The following is a 23,265-nucleotide window of genomic DNA, read 5'->3' as shown; positions in this document are numbered from 1 at the left end:
CAAAAAAGCACACCCCAGCCTTATAATCACTCTTTAAAAATTAGAATTACATATAAAAATATAATAGGCATACTGAACATATATGTTAAAAGCTACAAAAAATAAAAAAATAAAAAATCCAAGATCAAAACAAGTATTCATGTTTTTCTCAACCACCTTTCCCTAAACTATAATATATGTTAACACAGTTAACTATCCAAATCTTGAGCATGACATTTCATAGACAAAAGAACTGCCATAATCTTTCCTTTAAAAGAACAGAGGGCTGGGGATGTAGCTCAGTGACATTAAAGGACCCTAAAGGTTTTCGCCAGCCTTACACCCACTGCAGAATGTACTGACTGATAGTCACCTGACTCTCTGGTCCCAAAGCATGTCATAATTTTCCCATGCTTGCTAGCCAAAAGATTCGAAGGTCAATATGCTTAGCCAATACGTTTAAACTGTAACCTTGCTAATAATGTAACCTGTACCCCTAAAGTATAAAAACTTCTTGTTATAGCCATCTGGGTCACCTTCTAGTCACTTGTCATTGAGGGGCTGATTGGGGGTCAACCCCAACATGCTGGAAAATAAACCTCTTGCATTTGCATCAAACTCCATTCTCATGTCTCACTTGAGGGGTCTTACAATAGAGTTGCATTGCATATGCAAGGTATTCAATCAACCCTCAGCACCAAACCACAATCAATCTATCCCAGCTTCACAATATAGCTTTAGCAATGCTATTCAAAATTGTGTTGTGTCAGGTGAAGGACAGGCAAGTAGTTCAACAGAACAGAACAGAAAACACAGAAATAGAAACAAATGATGAATAAATCTGCCCAAATAATATTTGACAAAGATGTATTATGCTGAAGCAGTTAGACATCCATAGCTTCAAATAGATCACATCTGTATTTGGAACAGATGACTTTTCTTTAAAGGTGGGGAGGGGATTTTCAGTATCTAGTTTAGGATGAATTCTTAAATAGGACAGTAAGAACCAAGTAACAAAAAGAAGAATGACATACTAGACTTCGCCAAAAGTTACATCTTGCAAAAACATCCCTTTATAACAATGAAAAGGTAAGCTTTTCATCAGGCTTGGATACAATACATTCAAACTATCACTAACAAGGGACTAGAATCCAGAATATACTTAAAACTGTTATTGTTCAACAGAAAAGAAGGGGGGGAGGAAACAATCCATTTAGATAAGGGTCAAATGACATGCAGAGACATTTCATTAATGAGAATATATAGGCAAACAGGCACATGAAAATTAACATAGTTAGGCATCAGGGAAATGCAAATTAAAACCTCACTAGCAGCTACAAGAATGGCTAAAATGAAAAAAAAAAGTGGCAACAACAAATGCTAGCAAGGAGGCAGAGAACTTGGATCAGTCTATACATTGTTGATACAAAAGTAAAATGGTACAGCAACTCTGAAAAACTGTTTAGCAAGTTCTTTAAAAAAAACTTACAATAACCATAATACTCATCAATTACACTCTTGGGCAGAGAAATTAAAATTTATGTGTGCAGATACATGAACTACAAATAAATCATTATAAAACTTTTATCCATAATAACCAAAACCTTAACTCAAGACATTCTTCTAAAAAAATTACAGTAAATACATACCCATAACTAATACTTACACAACAATAAAAATGAATAACTAATTTTTCACATTTTATGGAGCAGATGGCACTCTGAATTATGAAAGGTCAACACTAGGACTGGGAAGATACGGCTTTCCGTTCATGTCTGAGAGGACAGAACCCCTAGCACAGGTTGCTGGCACACTGGCAGACTGGTTTATGAGCAGGTTGAAAATGATTGAGCCTCGTTTCCTGACATCAGCCTCGCTGGGCTCCCGTGTACATGCCGTGCATTGAGACAGACTGGCCAATTTGATTCCTGGATTCTTATGGGAGGAGAAACCAGACTCCTAGAACTCTTCTGACCTCCACAAAAACACTACACACACACACACACACACACACACACACACAATCATAAAATTTTAATGTACATGGGATGTACCATTTTTTCCAAAAATCAAGTGAATCATTGTATTAAAAACAAAATCTAAAATTACATAGTCTAAGACTAACACTAACAAGCCAAATTTAAATTAAATAGTATACACACAAAAATTTTAAATTAAAATATGGCTGGAAATGTTGCTTGGTGGCTGAGAACTTATTTGAATGCACTAGGTCCTGGGTTCAAGCTCCAGCACAGTGAAAATAAACACATGTACACACACATAAAATAGAGAAAATTTTCAAAATCAAGTAAGATGATCACCCAGCAGAACAGATTCAAACTCATGTAATAATCATAACCTTAAATTTAAAAACAGAATGTTAAAAAAAAAAACTTAGGCAAAAAAAAAATAATAATAAAATAAATAAAAACATGGGGGGAGCAATTTTCTCAGGAAGTAGTTGTTAGTAGAACGCTTGTTTAGCATGCACCAAGTCCTAGAATTGATTCCCAAACACTGCACAAAATTGGACCTGGTGGCTGATGCATGCAATTCCAGCATTCCAGAGGTGGGGTTAAAAGAATCAGCAATTCAAAGTCATCTTTGGTCACATGAATTCAAGGCTAGCCCTGGATACATGAGACATTGTGTTCCATAAATAAATCATCCTGGCATAAGATGGGTATTATTAGGTTATGGAGGTTGGGGGAAGTATAGCTAGGGAGATGGCTCAGTGGTTAAAAGCACATGTTCTTGCAGAGGACCCTGATTCCTAGCACCCACTACCTCCTTCTAACCAGTGTGAACACCAGGGACACACATACAAGTAAAATACTCATACACATAAAATAAATCTTAAGAGATAATTTAAAAGATATGAAGAACATAATTAGCTAGCAGTTAGTCATTCCCAGTTAGCTCACTCCACTGACCCTATGCCTGCCTACTGCTATTCTCCATGCTGTTCTCCCTTCCACAATGGTCCCCGATTCTGACTCTGAAATCAGAATGCCCCAATAAATGCTCCCTTTTATAAATTGCCTTAGTCATAGTGTTTTATCAGAGCGATTAAGACAAAATTAAAAAGTATGTATTTTGTCGATACAAACAAGTGTTTTTAAAGTGACCATTTGGGCATCTGGCTAATGGCACCGGACCTGTAATCCTAGCACTTAGAAGTAGGGGATTGCAATTTCAGACCATTGTAAGAAATAATACAAAAATCTGCCTCAAAGCATGAGGGTTACAGCATAGTTACAGAGACTCCCCTAGCATGTGCAAGGTCCTGGAATCAATCTTTACCACTGAAGTGAAGGAAGGAAAGGAGACTGTTTTTAAATTTACTATATAACTTCAACAGATTCAAAAGAATTGTTATAACATAGACCATGGCCACCAGCATAATGCAATTACTAACCAATAACCAAATTTAAAAGTCAAGTGTGACATATACCTGTAACCCCAGCATTCAAGAGACTGAGGCAAAAGCAACACAAGTGAGGTTAAGACCAGCCTTATAAAGATCCTGCCTCAAAATACGTTGGGGGGAGAGAGAGGAGGAGTTCATGATGGCTAGAAAGATGGCTTAGTGGTTAAGAGCACTTGCTGCTCTTACAGAAAATCCAGGTTTCCAGCACCTACACTGTAGTTCAAAACCATCTGTAACCCTAGTTCTGGTTCTAGTAGATATGATGCCCTCTTCTGGCTTCCATGGATACTAAGCACAAATGTAGTGTACAAATATACATGCAGATAAAATACCCATATACATTACACAGATGGATGGTGGATGATGGATAAACAGGTTTGTGAGATGAGATAGGTAGGTAGGTTGGTTGGTTGGTTGGTTGATTGATTTTTGAGATGGCTCAGTTACTCAGTAAAGGCCTCCTGGTACAAGCATGGGAACTTGAGTTCAGATTCCCAGTATCTACATAAAAAGTGGGTACCAGAGCACACACCTGTAATTTCAGTACTGGGGAGGTGAGGACGGGAGGATCCCTGCAGCTCAAGGCAGCTAAACAGATAAGCTCCACATTCAATGAGATAGGATCTCAAAGAGTACTGTGGGAAGCAACTGAGGAAGAGATCCATCCTCTGGCCTCCAAACACATGCACAAGTACCTACTCAGACAGACAGACAGAGACAGACACTCCACATCCTATGGTCTTAAATGCCTGTATAATAAAATACTGAAAAATAATGACAGCCATTCAACATAAGAAACTATGGAGGGAAAGAATAAGTCCAAAGAACATAAAGAAGTCAAAAATGTAATACTCTGAAAAGTCTTAAAGATTACAAGCTTTTAAAAAAAAGAAAATCAGAGATTCTGTGTAATCCTGGCTGCCCTAGAATTCTCGTTGTAGACCAGATCAGACTGGCCTCAGAGATCTGCCTGCCTTTGACTCCCAAATGCTGGGATTAAAAATCACTGCAGCCAGAGCAGTTGATAAACTTAAATAATGAGGGTAGTTTTAAAAAGTAAAGAGAAGCCAAGTGCAGCAGCACATGCTTTTAATCCCTGCATTCAGGAGGCAGAGGTAGATATCAAAAAAAGAAGAAGAAAAAGAGGAGGAGGAGGAGGAGGAAGAAGAAGGAGGAGGAGGAGAAGGAAGGAGAAGGAGGAGGAAGAAGGAGAAGGAAGAAGGAGGAGGAGGAAGAAGGAGGAGGAGGAGGAAGGAGAAGAAAGAGGAAGAAGGAGGAGAAGGAGGAGGGGAAAGGAAGGAGGAGGAGGAAGAAGGAGGAGAAGGAAGGAAGGAAGGAAGGAAGGAAGGAAGGAAGGAAAAGAAACTAAACAAATTTCTAGAGGGGGTAAAAATTACAATTATAAACAAAGTAACTGCAACAATTGGTTAAAAACTAGTTATCAATGAAAACACCAACAATTTTACAGCAGACTTTATTAGATATTTATGAAACACATTATTGTAATGCCATGTAAACTCTTCTAGAAAAGGCAAATTTATGACCAAAGTGAAATTTGTACTTTGAATACAAAATTAGTTTAGAAATAATACAATATACCAATCTATAATTCTAATTATTACAAAGCAGTGATTTTTCAAAAGACATAGGAAAGGCCTTTGCTAAAATTCAGTGTCCATTCATGATTTTAAATTAGCAAACCTAGAAACATTAACTTGAACAGAGTAATAAGCCTATAGCAAACATCATTCTTAACTGTAAAACCAATTTGAAAGTAGTCCCTTAAGGTCAGAAACAAACTCAAAATGTGCCTCCAACCCCATAACAGCTTCTATTCAAGACTATATTGGAGATCTTAGCAAGCAATGTTAAAACAAGAAATGTGAGAAAGGGGAACAAGCATAATAATCAGAAAAGTGGAAACGAAGATGTCATTACATAACTGTCTGCATGCATTTATACATACATACACACACACCAAAAAATCCAAAGGATATCTATAAAGAATTTCAAAATTAGAAGTAGTAGGAAGCTACACAGGAGCTGAAGAGATGGCTCAGTGGTTAAGAGCACTGGCTGCTCTTCCAGAGGTCCTGAGTTCAATTCCCAGCAACCACATGGTGGCTCGCAACCATCTGTGATGGGATCTGATGCCCAATTCTGGTGTGTCTTAGGACAGTATACTTTCTATACAAAAATTAATCATTAAAAAATGGCTACACAAAGTCTAATCAAAAGTATATTTCTATAGAAAAAAATGTGCCTAGAACTAAAGCTAACTTTTTACAACAGTTTAAAACTGTAAAACATTATTGTAAAGCACTATAGAAGACTTAAACAACTGAAGATTACAATGTTAGTTGGCAAGAATTAACAAAAAGTTTTGTTTTTATTGTTACTCCCTAACATGGGAGTATGTAGATCAGGCGAGCTTCAAACTCAGAGACAATAGCCAAGGGAACCGTTCTTATGAGCAAAGCATTTCTCCTCTTTTCTGTCATCACATTAAAAAAAAAAAAAAAAAAAAAAATCCTTCTAGGCCAGGGAGATATGTGCCTTACTAAAATCCCACGAAATAAAAATAGCCAAAAAAACAAGTTGAGTGATGCTTAAGTGTAATTTCATATCTGAGGAAAAGGAAAGAGGCCAAAAGTGGCGGACCATGCCTGTAATCTCAATACTCGGGAATTAGAGGCAGGAGAACCAGGAGCTCAAGACCAGCCTTGTCTTCAGAGTTTGAAACCAGCCTATGCTACTACATGAGATGCTGCCTTAAATAAAGTTAACCAGATTATGCATCAATTCCATTCCTAAATAGCCATTCAAGATAACTGAAAACCTCTGTCCAAATAAAACTTATGCTCATGTAGATGAACACTGGTACTAGCCAATAAGTAAAAATAACTCAATGCCAGACAACGCATTCACACAACAGAACAAAAAGGAACAGATTACTGGTACTTGTTACAACACAAATGAATCCAAAGGACATTATGCTAAATGAAAATGAGCCAGATTTAAAAGGCCAGTGTTGTGTGATTCCATTGATAAGAAACTCTCATGACAGTCAAACCCACAGACAGAAAGTAGACTAGTAGGTGCTATGGCTTAGGGAGCAGGTGTTATAAGGAGTAACTACTGAATATAGGACTTTTTTGGAATAAGAAAACTGTTCCTGATTTAGACAGTGATACTAGCTAGTGTGACTTTGTGAATAGTCTAAAGAGCCCATATTCAATAATTTCAGTATAGACATTAAACCAGGCGTATTGGCAAACACCATTAATGCTAGCACTTAAAAGGCAGAGGCAGTAAGTAGATCTGTCAGTTCCAGGACAGTTAAGACTGTTACACTGAGAAACTCTATCTAGAAAAACGGGGGTGGGGGTGGGGGGGGGCCAGACAGACAGACACACACAGAGACATCAAATCCACAGAAACAAAAGCAAAAATTGCTGAGGAAAAGTGGAAGTGCTCAGATGATGTCAGGGATCTGCCACTTCATCAGCAGAAAAGTTAATTCATGTTCACGGGAGGGAACATACAGACCTACAAAGCAAACAAATACAGAAGCACCTACTTATACCCAAGAATATCATGGTTCACTGACAACTGGAAATTGTCTATTTCATTTTAAATTAACATCAATTTGGCATGCCTTCATAGACAACTCAAGCAATGTATTTTTTTTTTTAAATCTCCATTGTGTTTCCTAACAACACTGAAAACTCCATGGATTCTGTCACACAACATATTAGTCTGTTTTCCCTGTGCGGTAGTTTGGTGGAGGGGTGATAAGGACTTACAACTTCACCATCTCATTAACTGCTCATTCTCCCTCTATCCTAGTAGTACCTAAGGTTGTAAAACTGAAGATTCCTGGTTGGTATAAAGGGATCGAACACTTGGATCTTCTAGGCAGAAAATTACCTGCTACAGAATTACTTAAGACTCAGTATCAAAGAACCACCTCTACTTTCCACAACCCACAGTCTACACTTCCATCAAACCTAGGGCACGAAGTGTGCTAAGAAAACTCTACATAGCAATGAGCTATGCAGCAACCAACCAAGCTAACTGATTTCAAATTACAATGCCACAATCTATCCAGGTTCCAGTTTACCCACAACTATGACACACATCCAAAGTCTCATGTGCATCTTCATTCTTTCTGTGAGATACACAGAAATCTAGTTCTCAATCCATGATGAAAGAAAGGTAATAAAGGGATGTCCTTTTAAGAAAAAAAAAAAAATAGAATTGTCACTACAAACAGATTTTCCATTCACAGCTGTGTACTGAATAAAATAAGTTGGCTAGATTGAACTGCTACAAAATTTTGAAGAATGACTGCCACCAGAAACCCAATGCTAGAACTGTGTAACAGGCAAGGAAAAACAAGGGTGGAAAAACTAGTGAATGGCTGAATAGATTAAATTGACTCCAGAAACCCGACTGTTCTACCTTCATGACTTCACCCAGTACTTACTTAGCTCCTTGAGAGATAATTTTCAGGAGGAAAACCATAGTGGTAATGACAGACCTACCACTGATCTCTGTGGTAATTTGAATGAGAATATCCCCCAAAGTATAATGTCCAAATACTTGGTTCCAGTTGGTGAAATGTTTGAGGATTGGAAGGATTAGGAGGTGCAGCATTGTTGGAGGAAGTGTGTGGCTGGGAATGGGTTTTGAGATTTCAAAAGGCTGGGCCAGGCCCAAGTGTCTTCCTGTTGACTATGGATCAGGATATAAAGTTCTTGACTCAGTGGTTCTCAACCTGCGGCTCAAAAGATCCTTACACGGGGACACCTAAGACCATCAGAAAAAAATGATATATTTAAGAGTCATAACAATAGCAAAAGTAGTAATAAAATAGCAATGAAAATAGTCTTATGGTTGGGGGTCACCACAACATGAAGAACTGTATAAAGGATCACACTACTACTTACAAAGGTTGAGAACCACCACCTTAGCTACTACTCTAACCTATGCCTGTTTGCTTCTCACAGTAATGATGATGAACTAACCTTCTCAAACTGTTAAGCGTGCGCCCAAGTTAAAAGTTTTCTTTAAGTGCTGCCTTGGTCATGGTGGTTCTTCAGAGCAATAGGACAGAAGCTAAAACAATCTTATACTAAGTTAATTCACATCTAGCAGTTAATCCACAAACTAGTTAGCCATCTCTTCAATTATAATAAAGATGTTATAAGTGAGCATCTAGGAAAGCAATTTCCCTGGCGCTTGAAAGCTTCTTATACAAACCACACTATTCTAAACGCCTTTGACTACACAGGCCACCTTCTTCTCAAAGAATTCCCCCCTTCCTTTCCTTCAACCCATTAGAATGGCTACCAAAATCAGGTTTGTACCATGATTCCCATACCCTGGAACTGGACACTCAAGTGGATTCTGACTCCAGACTCATCATATTCTTTCAGAAGAATGGAAGAAAGCAAGACTGGTAATCTACTAGTCACTTGGGACTGACAGGTAAATCACAAAGCAGCCACAGTAAGAGGGGGTAGTGGGGAGAGAGAGAAGAGGGATGTACAATACAAGGTCTATATTGGGCTGTTTTGAGATTTCCTTCACCTTAGCCTCAGGCAGACTTCAGACAAGGGCAAAAAGCAGCCACATTCTTCACCAAAATATCACAAAAACAATCTTTAGACAACATACTAAAATTGTTCTCCTCTGAACCCCCCACAATTCTTTAGACAACATACTAAAATTCTTCTCTAAAACCCCCACAATTCAAATCACCCTCTGCACCAATGTCTTCCATGCATCTGTCTGTATGACCCATTAAGACCCACTTAAAGCATTCCACTGTTTTCTTAATCCAAGATTTCAAAACATACATTCCTCCAAACAAAAATGGTCAGCAATACCCCAGTCCCTATTACTAACTTCTGTCTCTTCTGTCTCAGGGTTCCACTAAAGAATGAGACACCATGACCAAGACAACTCTTACAAAGAAAAACATTTAATTGGGGCTGGCTTACAGTCTCAGAAATTCAATCCATTATCATCATAGTGGGAAGCAAGGCAGAATCCAGGCAGACATTGTACCTGTAGTAGCCAACATCATCTTGATCTGAAGGCATCTAAGAGGAACTTGTGTTCCATACTGGGCAGAGCTTGAGCACAGAAGACCTCAAAAGCCTACCCAAACAAAGACATACTTCCTCGAACAAGGGCATGCCTACTCCAACAAATCCACACCCCCAAACAGTGCCATTCCCAATAGGCCAAACATTCAAGTACATGAATCTATGGAGGTCATACCTATTCAAACTACCACATTTATCCCTTCCCCACCCCACCCCTACCAAGCCTAAAAAGTGAAAGAACATAACTAAACCACAATGAGGGGATGATTTTTCTCCAAGATCCTTCTAGAACAGACAGCACCAAGCACATGCTGACTAATCTCAACAGCTTAAACTAGTGTCTCATCCAGTCTACTGTTTCTTCCACTGCTAAGAAAACAAAAAAGCTAATATCCATATTCTTCTCTGATTTTATAATTTAATTAACTGTCACTGGATCATCTGAAAATAATCTATACAAGAAACCATCATTCTGAATGCCCTGGATATTTCTTCCCCTTTCCTTTCTTTCCAATTATAGTTTTGTTTTTGTTGTTGCTGTTTAGTTTGGGTTTTTTGTTTGTTTGTTTGTTTGTTTTTTGGGTCTTTGGGGGGCACTCTTCTGTTTTTCTTCCACTTTTATGACACAAAATAGTATTTATCATTTAATTTATTTCATAAATTAGGAGGGATTAGGAATCCCTCCTAATCCCAAAGGCACCTGAACAATAAAATCTAACAAGACTCAAGAACTCAAGACCCTGAAATCAGGTAACTAGTGTTTAAAATTTTAGCCTTTTCCCTCTCAAACTATAATCTAAGTGAAAGTTTCTCTATGTTCATTTTCTTTGTAGAATTAGGAGAGCAATGACACCACCAGCACACAGGCGCAGGCCAGCAAGTCCGTCGCTAGAGAATGGGAGATTGAATAGTTTGTGGTGTTAACCAGCCCAGCGCAAATTTAAAATGGGCGATGTTGAAAAGGGAAAAAGATTTTTCTTCAGAAGTGTGCCCAGTGCCACACTGTGGAAAAGGGAGGCAAGCATAAGACTGGACCAAATCTCCACGGTCTGTTTGGGCGGAAGACAGGTCAGGTTGCTGGATTCTCTTACACAGATACCAACAAGAAAAAAATGCATCATCTGGGGAGAGGATACCAGATTGGAGGTTTTGGAGAATCCCAAAAAGTACATCCCTGGAACAAAAATGATCTTCACTGGAATTATGAAGAAGGGAGAAAGGGCAGACCCAATAGCTTATCTTAAAAAGGCTACTAATGAGTAATTCCACTGCCTTATTTATTACAAAACAAATGTCTCGTGGCTTTTTATACCATAATTTAATTCATACACCAAATTCAGATCATGAATGACTTGTTTTGGTTAAAACTGAATTAGGAGAATAACAATATATATGAGAAGTATTTGAAGCAGAGTTAACATGTAATAAGGTGCTATGAAAATGAGGATGTGCCATCATCATCACTTTCTGCACTGAAGACTGGGATAAAGTTCTTTACATATAAAGCTAACATGGATTTGCCTTAAGCAAAACATAGTGGATAATTCTCCCAGCAACTACTCAGCTTTCCTTCCTTTCTCTAGAAACCCTGAGGCCAAGTCTCTGCTGGTCACTTAACTATGAATGGGGAAGCCCATTATCTTTTACCCAGCACAAGGCGATGCAAAATCCAGGTGATGTAGGGATGAGAAAATGAAGCTTAATCACAAAAACAAAATGGAGAAAACAGAAAGGGACTGCTTTCGAGGTCCTGGTTCCACTTTAATCCAAGTATTAATGTCCTTTTGCACCCTATAAGATTAAATTTAATTCTTCTCTTTAACCAGTAACATTTCTAAAAGTCTAATACGTGCCCTAGAGAGGTTTACACCAACCAAATTAAAAAAAAAAAAAAAAGCTACCTTTTTTGGGAGAGGAAATATACATCTGTTACTGTGCAAAAGTTAAGGTAATATTGCATGTGAAAATACCGTCAGTGTTCAGTTTACTGTAGTGAGGCTCGGGCCTGATTGTTTCAGGAGCTCCACTAAACACTTAGGACGGATACAGCTCAAATATCCTTTTCAGTCATGGTTCTCTGTATAAACTGATAAGGGATACACCATGCATATAATTTTTATGGGGAAAATCATTCTTTCCTGAAACCGGAGGGTAAATGGTAGGCCCTGTACGAGCTTTCACATTCACTCTTTTGTTGGTGTCCAGCCAGCCAACATCCTCTTCCCACAAACAATAATAGTCTTACAACACAGAACATATTAAAGTATCCCAAACACCAAACATGGCTAAATTACCCCAACTGGTTGCAAGTTCATTTAACTTCAAACCCATACTTATGTCTCCAGTTTGTATTAAAATACAGACACAGACAAATAGACACACAAGTCAAGATTTCTATCAGTAAGCATCCCACATATGTTGTCAGTACTTCGGCTTTCAGTGAAGCTCACCATACCTGTTTTAGTTTGGAATAAGGTTTCTGTGACGATGATCTGCTATTGGAGAAAAAAAATTCTTTTTCCTTGTAACCTCCCACAGCCTCTATGTTAGACCCCGACTACAAAGGCACCGACAATAAAGTTATGACCTTGTTCTCCTGCTAAGAAACAGTTTCTCCTCAAGAGCACAAACTACATACATGACAACACGGACTTTGAAGATTTCTTACCATGGTTACAAACCAAGTCTCTGGGTATAAGGCTGACTACGGAAGGCGGTGTTCCCAAAAGACCGCGCTTCTCCCCACGCTGAGGGAGAAAGCGCTGGTGGGAAGAAGGGGCCTCATCTCGTGACAGACCTGCCTAGACCCCAGCGGGGACAGGAAAATTCCTAAACGCAACTTCACGTTTCCGAGGGCGGTCGGTCTTTTCACACAGTGCTCCGCGGCCGCCACCGCCGAGGAGAACGCCGCTGCCGGTGCCCAGCCGGGTCAAGCCACCCGCCCGCCAGGTGTGCGGCCCGCCGCCCGGGCCACCCGCCCGCCCTCGCTGTCCCTCCCCGCGCAGCGCCCGGCGACGACGACTCGGCTCCGCCAACCGGCCGCACGCCCCGGCGGCGCCGCGCTGCTCCCGCCTCCCCTCCCCCCGCCCTGCGGCCTCCGCTCCCCCCGCGACGCTCACCCTCAACTCCTCGAAATCCGCCATTTTATCCCGCCCGCGGGCGCCTCAGCCGTCACCGCTCCTCCGCCCGCTGCCGCCAAAGACACCGCCGCCGTCTCCTGCAACATCCTGCACTGGGCGCCGCTCTAGACGCCGCGGCCGCCGCCGCCGCCGCGCCACCACCTCCACCACCTCCACCGGGCCCCTCACGTGACCTGAGCGGGAGCCCCGCCCCCGGCGCGCGCAGGCCCCGCCCTTCGCGGCGCCCCCGGCCCGTCGTGCTCGGTCTTCCGCCCGAGCGCCCCCCACGCGCTTCCGGTGGTGGCCTGTCCCTGCTGAGCCCCGTCCTGCTCTCGGCTTCCTGTCCCTGCTCTCTGTTTCCTGAACGGGTGTGCAGGCTGCTACCGAGGCTCGTACCGGAACCGTGCGTTCTCCCCAGACTTGGAGGGCGGCCTTGGCTGAGGAAGTGGCCGGGGGAGGTGGCAGTACTCACGGAAACACGGAAGATCCTCCCAGTGCTCTACCCGAGATGGCTGAGAACAGAGGAAGCAGCCTCAGAGCCATCCCCAGGGTAGCTGTGGTAGGATGATCCAAGTATGAGTGATGTGGAAACCGTTGTTCCAGGCTAATGGTGATGGCGGATAAGAATTTTTTTGTGTGTTTTTGTTGTTGAAAAAGGGCATCTCTATATAACCCGGGCTAGCTTGAAGCTTTTGTGGGCCAGTTTAGAACTCAAGAAATTCACCTGCCTCTTGAGTGTCTTGGGAGCTGAGATTTAAAGGTGTGTGCCACCACACCCAGTTGGATAAGACCTTTTAATTTATGTCTTAACTTTTCACCTTGGCTGATACTTTTCCTGACCTTGAAGGGACTGTCAATGGCCCGGACATCGAAGTTGAAAGAATTGTGGGTAAGATTAGGAGAAAAGCGACGTAAAAGCACTCCAGAGACCCAACCCTGATGAAGTTGAAAACTCAGCTGATTCCGATACCTGCAGGAAAAAAAAAAGTGAAGAGACTAGAGACAAGAAAGATGGCTGATATCCCCAGACTCAAGGACAATGTAAAAAAGAAATAAGCTGGATACTTGCACTTGGGCAGTTGAAGCAGAAGGATTAGGAATTGTTATGTAGTCAGGTGGAGGCCAGGCTGGAAGACAGTGTGAAAATGAAAAAACAAAAACATAATGACGGACAATGCAGAGTCAAACTGGCTGGGCACACCCAGTTCAGACTTCATTGATAAGACTGGAACCCCTGTTGAATATCACTCCTACCTAAGGCTTCTTTCCAGTTACAGTCATTCGTGTGAGTTTTAAAGTGTTGGGTCTGTGGGCATAAAATTCCTACTCTATACATCCCACAGTTCTCACTTGCACACAGGGATTTTTCTTCAAACAGACTAATTTAAATGCCTTGATGAGGTTAGGCCATAGTTCAGTAGTAAGCTCTGAGCTAGACTCTGTTAGTCCCTGGCCTCCGTCTCCCTCTACCACCCCCCCCCAAAAAAAAAACCTAAGCCCTAGAATGCCTCTCCTTAAACTCTTACCCAAGAGCTAAATGAAGTAGGGTATACATGTATAATAAATAATTGAGCTTTAATGAGTGGAATGTGGACAGCTGACTCAAATAAGGATTAAAAACAAAACACTGTGTCTCAGTCACTGTGCCATTTCTCAGTCACAGTGCTTGTATTGCTGTGAAGAGAGACACTTTGGCCAAGACAACTGTTATACAAGAGAGCAGTTAATTGGGACCTTGCTTGCAGTTTTCAACAGTTTAATCCAATTATAGTGGGGAGAAAGGCAGTATGCAGTCAGGTGCTGGGACAGTAGCTGAGAGGTACAGCCTGATCCAGAAAGAGAAAGAAACTGAGAAACCTCTAGGCTTTTGAAACCTCAAAGCCCACCCACACTGACATACTTTCTTGAAGAAGGCCACTCTCCTAATCCTTCTAATCCTTTAAAATGGTGTCATTTCTAGTGTCTAAGCATTTAAATATATAAGCTTATTTGAGTCATTCAAACCACCACATTCTACTCACTGGCCTCCATAGGCTTATATCCATTTCATAATGCAAAAATGCATTCCATCGAGCTTCAGAAGTCCCCAGAGTCTCTCACAGTCTCAAATCTGCTTAAAAATCCAAAGTTCAAACTATCTTCTGAGAGTCAAGGCATCTCTCATTAGAAACCCCTGTAAAATCAAAATGAGATCACCTACTGTCAACATACAATGGCACAGGATTAATAAATTGCATGTCAAGAGGAAGGAAAGAGAGCATAGTGAGGAAATACTAGACCAAAGCAAAACCCAAACCCAGCAAACTCCAAATTCTGTATCTCTATGTCTGATGTCAAAGCACTCTTCAGATCTCCAAGTCCTTTCAGTTTTATTGACTCTGACACATTTCTCTCGGGCTGTTTCCCACCCTGTTAGCCACTCCCCTTGGCAGATATCCCACTATGGTGTTTCATGAAATAGAAAGAAAAAAAAATCATCCCACAATAATGCCAGCTAGCATCATCCGCCAGCCCCCAGGGTCTGCATGATCCCCATTCATCTATGGTTCTGCTGCAGATTCTGGTCGCATTCCCAGCAATCCGTCCCCTGTGGCTAGCTGTCACAAATCCCTGTAACCCAGTAAAAATCAAAGCTCTAGAGGCTTGTAAATTATCAGATTTATATCAGTAAATTCTCAACCCACAGAATGTCCAAAGAACTCAGAGCCAATTGATATTGATATAAACTGTCCACCTAGACTGAAAAAATTGTCCTGTAATAATCCATTCTTTATATGATAGTCATAGCTAATTAAAGTTGTATGGATCTGGGTCGTCAATATCTTCAATATTTTGGGGCCTTCAACACAATGGCCTCTCTGGAACAACATGTAGGGATACCGCTGACATATGCCTGGTATTGGCATCTTCACTTAGCCTTGGATGGCTCTAAAGCCATAACCACATCGCAGAAACTGCCAGGTTCTGCTGATTGCTGGAGCTTGGTCCCTCCTTCAGTTACACTTTCATCAGCACTCTGTTGTTGATGGTTTCCTTTACTACTTAAGCTTTTCTCTAATTCCTTCCCACATGTTGGAAGTTTAGCCAGGAGAGATCTTCCTCTGAGGTTACAACTCCTTTTATTGCATTTGCATCAGGCTTAAAAATAAAAAAATAAAAATAAAAACCTTTTTATCTCCTTAAGCACAGGATTTAGCTTCACAACACTTCCTGGTGTGCCTTTTCTTCCCAAACTACATTTGTATGTCTTTGTCCAGCTTGTTCCTTTTCATCATTGTAGATCTGCATAAGAATAATTCCTAATAACCACAGGACACAGTCAATACTATGCTGTCTGGAAGTCTTTTTTGCCAACGCCATTAATCCAAAATTCAATTTAGCAGCAGGCAGATTTTTTAGGACAAGGGCAAAAAGCAGCCACATTTTTGGTCAAAACACTTCAAGAATGGTCTCTAGACCTCTTGCTAATATTATTCCCCTCTGAAACCTCTTGAGCTGGGTAGGTCATAATCTACATTGCTCTTAGAACTACTGTCTTCCATGTTCCTTCTAGGATGGCCCATTGAGCCCCACTTAAACCTCTCAACTTCTTCCCTAATCTAAACTCCCAAAGTCCACACTCTACCAGCAAGCAGCATGGTCTGGCCTGTTACAGCATTACTTCCAGTCCTAATACCAATTTCTGCCTTAGTCAGTGGGACATTGTGTGGAGACACCATGGCCAAGACAATTATAAGAGAAAGCATTTGCGTTGGCCTTGCTTTCACTTTTGGAAGTTTAGTCCATGATCAAGGCAGGGAGCATGGTGGCATGCAGACAGTGCTGGAGCAATAGCTGAGAGCTACATCCTGAACGTAGGCTTGAAACCTCTAACAAAACCACACCTCCTAATCCTTTCGAATGGTGCAACTCCCTGGCCTTGAACTCAGAGATCCACCTGCTTCCTCCTGCTATGTGCTGGCATTAAAGACATATACCACCACTTCCTGGCAGAATATTTGTTCTTAATAAGGGATAAATCATCTCCCTATTTTGTTATCTTCCTTCTGGCCTCTTTTTACATACCTTGAATGCATTCACTTGTAGATTTCTTTCTCTCTTTTTTTTAAAGATTTATCTATTATATATAAGTATACTGTAGCTGTCTTCAAACACACTAAAAGAAGACATGGGATCTCATTTCAGATGGTTGTGAGCCACCATGTGGTTGCTGGGATTTGAACTCAGGACCTCTGGAGAGCAGTCAGTGCTCTTAACCACTGAACCATTTCTCCAGCCCAGCAGGTTTCTTTCTTTTCTCTGATTTATCAGTACCGTAAAATGGATAGATTTAAAGCCTGCAGGAATAGTGGTCTGTAGTAGCCCCACTCCTGAGGATGAATCTAGAGGACAGTTTTATGGCAAGATGAGATGGACCCCACAGTCCTCAGGTCTTCAACATTTGCTTCCCAGTTGGTAGAACTGTTTGAGTAGTTTAGGAGGTTTGGCCTTGTTGGAAGAAGTATGTCATGGGGGTTCTGTAGGGTTGTGTAGGGGTTGTGGTTTTTAGCTTTCAAAAGACAAAAAGCATTTCTAGGTTGCTTTCCATTTCCTATGTGTGGCTTGATGTCTGAACCCTCAGCTCTAGTCGCTACCGTCTCCGACCAGCAGAAAAGGATTGGTGACGACACAGCATTCTTCTCAAAGCGGTTTATTCAGGAACCTTACAGCATGCAAGTTAAAATCTTTTGTCTCCCCTTCTCTCTCTCCACCCCCAAGTGCAGTCCCTTTTATCCTCTCTCAACTCCACCTCCTCAGTCCATGTTGCATGACTGCAGTTCATAGGTCCGAGTCATCTGGCCTGATCTCGCATCATCCTGATCTCGCATCATGGGTATACCTGCACAGCTCGCACGGTGGGAGTGGCTAATGGGGGGGGCAGGAGGAAGTCAGGTGCTAGTCACAAGACTTGGCCGAAGTCCCACTCGCCATCTTGGGACTGCCGCCACACCCGCTCTCCACAAGCTCTGAGCTCTAGCTGCTGCACTTCCCAGTCTGGATGGTGATGAATCCTTATCCCTTTAGAGCTATGAGTTGAATCTATCCTCTGTAAGTTCCTTCGGTCCTGGCATTTTATCACAGCAGTGGGAAAGTGACCAAGTCAGATGGTAAGCACCAAGCAAGCCTGACCTGCCTAGTAAGAAGACCATGTTTCAAGCAGACAAAAAAAAAAAAAAAAAAAGGAGATTATGTTGGGATTCTGTAAACCCCACCCCTCAGTTACCTAGCAACAGCCAGGTATAGCCCACCCCTCAATTACCCGGCAGTAGCCAGGTATGCTCTGCCCCAGTGACCTGACACTATAAAAGGGGCTGCTTTCCCCCTCCTCTCTCTCTTGGCCTATCTTGCTCTTGTGCTCTTGCAGCCTTGCTCTCCCACTCCTACCCCTTTCCCTTCCCCCTCTCTCCCACGTGCTCATGGCTGGCCTCTACTCCTCTACTTCTCTCTCTCTCTCTCTGCCTCTACCACCCTCTTAACTCTCCCATGACCTGAATAAACTCTATTCCGTACTATACCGTTGTGTGGCTGGTCCCTCAGGGAAGGGATTCCCAACATGGACCCCCAGAGGCATCTTTTGCCCTCAGGCCTCGCTGCACCTCCATGGGCCATATGCCCCCCACTCTCTTCATCCTTCTCCTAACATTGGTGCCGTGACTCGGATCGTTATCCTTTCACAACATTGGTTCCCTGTGACTCTTCCTTTCAGTGACTTTTCCTTTCATTGGTGCCCCGTCATCTTTTCCTTACAGATTATGAGTTTAAAAAAACAAAGATAGATTTTTGGCATAGGTTCGGTAACATAGTAGGATAAAAGTAAATCTGCTTTTTGGCAAAAATGAAGAGCCAATGAGTGAAGTAATAAAATAACACACAAAACAAGGAATAAGTAGTTTTGAAAGGAGAATAGGGAATGTCTAGATGACTCAACAGGCTAAGGTGCTGGCCACCAAACCTGACTGTTCAATGCCCAGGACTGATGAGCTGTGAGCATCATTGACTGTGGAAAGGTTAGGATATTGCAGGTCTAGAGCCTAACATCCTGTGACTACCAGGTGACAGCTTTTAGAATGTGTTAGCTCAGCAGAACACTAGGTTGCACCAACTCACAGGCTAATAGTTTCATCAGATGGTATCTAAGGTCTACAGCAGAGGCTTGGCTATAATTTGTCTACCTGATGTTTCCACCAGTGTATTTGAAAAATACATGCAGGCAAAATATTCATATACATAACGTTGAGACTTGCCCCTCTAGCATAGCTGCAGCCATTTTGTTCCATGTCTGCCAGCTATTTCATATTGTTGACAAAAAAACAAAAAACTCAGAGCAGGGCCATGTTGACCACATACTCTCATATGTTCTGCATGTTCTGTAGTTTGTTAATCTTAAGAATTCCACAACCATATTTCCCACTTAGGACCAATCAGAATTTGAGCTCTGACTTAAGTAAATACAGCCCTCACCTACAGAACTTATTGATACACAAGCACACTGGGCAATATATAGTAGAATATACATTTCATTACTACTGATAACAAAACAAACTGATGAATCAAACAAATAATTGTATATAATGCAGTAGATTCCCAAAAAGAACACAATTTATAAAATAAGAAAATGAAATTCAAGTCAGAACTGCATAGAAGAATGGACAGATCTCAGAAAGATTGCTAAATTGGGCTGGGTATAGTGGTGAACATCTCTAATTCCAGGTCTTGGAAGGCTAAGGTAAGAGGATCACTGCAAAATCAAAGTCAACATTGTTGGCATTAGGATAGCCCCCTCCCCCAGCAATGGCTCCACCCACAGGTGACAGGAACCTAGCACATCAATTGCCATGGAAACAGCCAAAGCATTCCCAGAAGACATCAGTTCTAAATCCCATCTCCACCTGGGAGCAAGTGACGTCACTACCCCTACAAAAGACCGAAACCCTTTCTCCTCTCTCTCTTTCCTCTTCCTCTCTTCGCCCGGCCTTGACCCCTGCCCTATCCCGTTCTATTAAACCTCTCCACGTGGAACCGTGTTTGGTGTGGTCTGTCTGGGCCTAGGCGAGAAATCTAATTTACAACATTGGTGGCAAAGTAACGGGGTGAGTAGTTAGTATCTGGCGGAGGAAGAAGGCTGGAAATGTTAAGAGGTGGACATGATTGGAAGGTGAGCGTAGAGTCTTCGATTAGTGCTACCTGGAGAGAAAGAACCCTGGAAGGGGGCAGGGTCTGTAGGCCTTTGTAAGTCAGGAGCTGCGACAGGTTATGAGAAGAGAAAACAGTTATGGGCGAACCAAAGGTTAGCTTTTTTGACTCTCTAATGAGGAGTTCAGCAGCTGCTAAGGTGCGAATACAGGGTGCCCATCCCTGGATGGTTAGATCTAGTCTTTTTGACAAATATGCTACGGGTGCAAAAGATGGCCCCAGTTGGTGACCTAGGACTCCAAGGGCAAATCCCTCCTTTTCAGTTACATAGAGGGAAAAGGGGCGAGTCAGGTCAGGGAGATGTAAGGCCGGAGCCTTAAGGAGGGCCTGTTGGAGCCTTCGAAAGGGCCTGGTAACAGGCTTGAGGGGAGGTTCATGGATGGAACCTGATGCTGCTTCATATAGGGGGCGAGAGAGGAGGGAAAAGGAAGGAACCCAGGAGCGTAGAAAGCTAGCTATCCCTAGGAATGATAAAATTTCTTCCTTTGTAGAAGGAACGGTTAGGGACTGAATTAGGTTTTTTCTATCTAAGGTAATAGCTTTGTGGGTTGGGGTAATTGTTAGTCCCAGATAGGTGACCTGAGAAGTGGACAGTTGGACTTTGGAAGGTGAGACCCTGTAGCCTCGACTGGAAAGAAAGTTTAGGAGAGTGGAGGTGTCATCCTGGCTGATCTCTGAGGAAGGACTACAGAGAAGAAGGTCATCTACATAAAGTATGACCTTAGATCTGAGAGGAGGCAGAGATGACAAATCAGAAGCCAGAGCCTGGCCAAACAAGTGTGGGCTGTCTCGGAACCCCTGAGGTAGAACAGTCCAGGTAAGCTGGGTAGAGAAATGGGTGTCTGGATCTGTCCAGGTAAAGGCAAATATGTCCTGTGACTGTGTGTCTAGAGGGATGGAGAAGAACGCATCTTTGAGATCTAGGACTGAGAAATGGGAGGTCCCTGAGGGGATAGTGGAAAGAAGAGTATAAGGATTAGCCACAACAGGATGAAGGGGAACCACTGCAGAGTTGATGCGCCTGAGGTCTTGAACCAGACGATAGGTTCCGTTGGGCTTTTTAACTGCTAGTATAGGGGTGTTAAAAGGAGAAGAGGTAGGGCGAAGAAGTTTTTTCCTTAAGAGGTCAGAAATGATAGGTTTAAGTCCCCTAAGGCTCTGGAGGGAGAGAGGGTACTGAGCTTGGGTTATGTACCTGGTAGGGTCCAGTAATTGGACGACAACAGGAGAATGATGTTTAGCAACAGAGGGGTTCTGGACGTCCCAGACTTGGGGGTCTACCTGAGAAGCTGGTAAAGGAAGCAGCATGTTTGTGTCAGTAGGTTGGCTGGCTAGGAGGAGAAGCAGAGGGGTTGCTGGCGAGCTTGGGTTTAGGCGAGTGGGGGGAGCAAAGGAAATGGAAGCTCCCAGCTTTACTAGAAGGTCTCTTCCCAATAAGGGGACAGGACATGTAGGCACTACCAAAAAGGAATGGGTGAGAGGTATGCCCCTGAAGGTACAATTAAGTGGTGGGGTTTGGTGAGGGAGATAGGGTTGTCCTCCTACCCCGACAATAGGAAAACGAGAGGGAGAAGTGGGTCCCCAAAACTCCGTCAGGACCGAGTAAGTGGCCCCAGTGTCCAAGAGGAAGGAGATGGGCCGCCCACATACCATGATAGCTACCCGTGGCTCCCTGTTTGTAATGGTAGTGGTCGGGTCAAGGGAGCCCAGGCTCCGTCAATCGTCCATAGCCAAGCCTAGGAGATCGGCTGGAGAGTTATTTGGGTGTGATGCTCCCCTGTCTTGCGCGACATAAGGGCAGTCTACAGCCCAGTGTCCCTCTCGATGGCATCTAGGACATGGCCCCTTTGGTTTGCGGGGGCTAGGGCAGGCTTTTGCCCAGTGACCTTTCTGACCACACTTATAGCAGGGAGCCGGTGGTCCCTTTGCCCTCGGAGGCCGGGAGTTTGTAGCAGTGGCTGGTCGGACAGCCTGTGCCAGCATATGGTACTTTTGTTTGCGAGCCTTTTCATCTCTCCCATGGTACACTTTAAAGGCCAGCACCAAGACTTCTGCCTGTGGAGTTAGGGGCCCCCTCTCCAGCCGTTTAAGCTTGTCTCTTATGTCGGGGTAGCTCTGGGAAAAAAAATATGTCATTAACAGTTGTTTACCTTCTGGGTTTTCAGGATCTAAGTTAGTGTACTGTAACAGGGCCTTTGTGAGGCGCTCTAGGAATTGGGATGGGTTTTCTTGTCTGTCTTGGAAAACCTCTTGTAGCTTTTCAAAATTTACCGGTTTTAAGGCTGCTCTGCGGAGACCGGCCAGGAGGCAGGTTATGAACCTGTCTCTGGCCAAGATACCACTCGTGGAATTGTAATCCCATCGGGGATCTTGGTCAGGTACTGCCTCAGATCCAATTGGGTATGTTGTATCTGTTTGATGGATTTCGTCTGCATGCGTTTTTGCCTGCTCCCAAACTCGCCGGCGTTCCTCAGGAAGTAAATTATTAGTAAGAATCATATGTACATCATGGAATGTCAGACTGTAAGATTGGGTAATGTATTGGAATTCTTTAATAAAAGCAGATGGGTTAGAGGTATAGGAACCCAGCCTGCTTTCTATTTGGGAGAGCTCATTTAGCGAGAAAGGAACATGGACACGGACTAGCCCGTCGACGCCAGCCACCTCCCTTAGTGGAAGGACTGATGCTGGGCCTGGCGTCTCTGGTGACGAAGAGTCAGGTGGAAGTTTGGCCATGGCCTTGGAACGAGTAATGGGAGGAGTAAAACTAGGTGCCAAGGCAGAGTGGCCTCTAGCTGGCACCGGCTGTGGAGGAGTGGAAACAGTAGTCTGGGTTTTGCGGCGAAGTGGGGGTGGCTCATTGGCTGGGTCAAGAGCTGTAGTGTCATCTGGTGTTTTCTTCATTGCTAAAAGGAGGTGAGTGGGATTACAGGAAGAACACAGAGAAGGATTAGAACGGAGGTAGGTAAATGCCTGTACATAGGGAACCTCTTTCCATTTACCAGATCGTTGGCAGTATGAGTGGAGGTCTCGTAAAATTAACGAGTCTAGGGTGCCATTTTTCGGCCATTTTGAGTTATTATCTAGTGGATATTGAGTCCAAACATTGTTGCAGAGGTGTATCAATTTTGATGTCTTTAGCTGAGGTGTTAGTTTTAGAGATTTGGAATTTTCCAGGAGACATCCCAGTGGGGAGCCTGGTGACACGTTTTGAGACATTGAGTTGCCCATTGGGAAGGTACAGGGAGGGGGCTACGGAGCCATCCAATCCAGCGTCCCAGTGGATGAAACTCGGTAGAAAAGTTTCGCCTATGCGCAGGGGTCGCGAGTCGTCACTCGGACTCCTGGTGGCTTCGCCAGATCCTGGATCTGGCAGAGAGTGCCCTCG

General features: G+C 42.9%; 1 protein-coding gene and 1 pseudogene across 11 annotated transcripts in view; one reads left to right on the top strand and one right to left on the bottom strand.

The window, feature by feature from the left end:
• The window catches only part of PIAS2 (protein inhibitor of activated STAT 2), a 73,728-nt gene extending 60,924 nt beyond the window's left edge, over nucleotides 1-12,804 (bottom strand). For all 10 annotated transcript variants that reach the window (XM_080920387.1, XM_080920383.1, XM_080920379.1 and 7 more), the window contains exon 1: nucleotides 12,645-12,804. In XM_080920387.1, the coding sequence (XP_080776513.1) occupies nucleotides 12,645-12,668 (24 nt within the window). In that variant the 5' untranslated portion in view covers nucleotides 12,669-12,804. The remainder of the gene's footprint in view (nucleotides 1-12,644) is intronic.
• On the top strand, nucleotides 10,471-10,788 carry LOC308423647 (cytochrome c, somatic-like; annotated as a pseudogene). Its single transcript has one exon. The product of its transcript is annotated as a cytochrome c, somatic-like (transcript).
• Nucleotides 12,805-23,265: the final 10,461 nt, after the last annotated feature.

The sequence above is a fragment of the Micromys minutus genome, assembly GCF_963924665.1.
Source record: "Micromys minutus genome assembly, chromosome: 8".
Classification (NCBI taxonomy): domain Eukaryota; kingdom Metazoa; phylum Chordata; class Mammalia; order Rodentia; family Muridae; genus Micromys; species Micromys minutus.
Note: the sequence above shows the minus strand (reverse complement) of the source record. Positions and strands in the feature narration are given on the sequence as shown.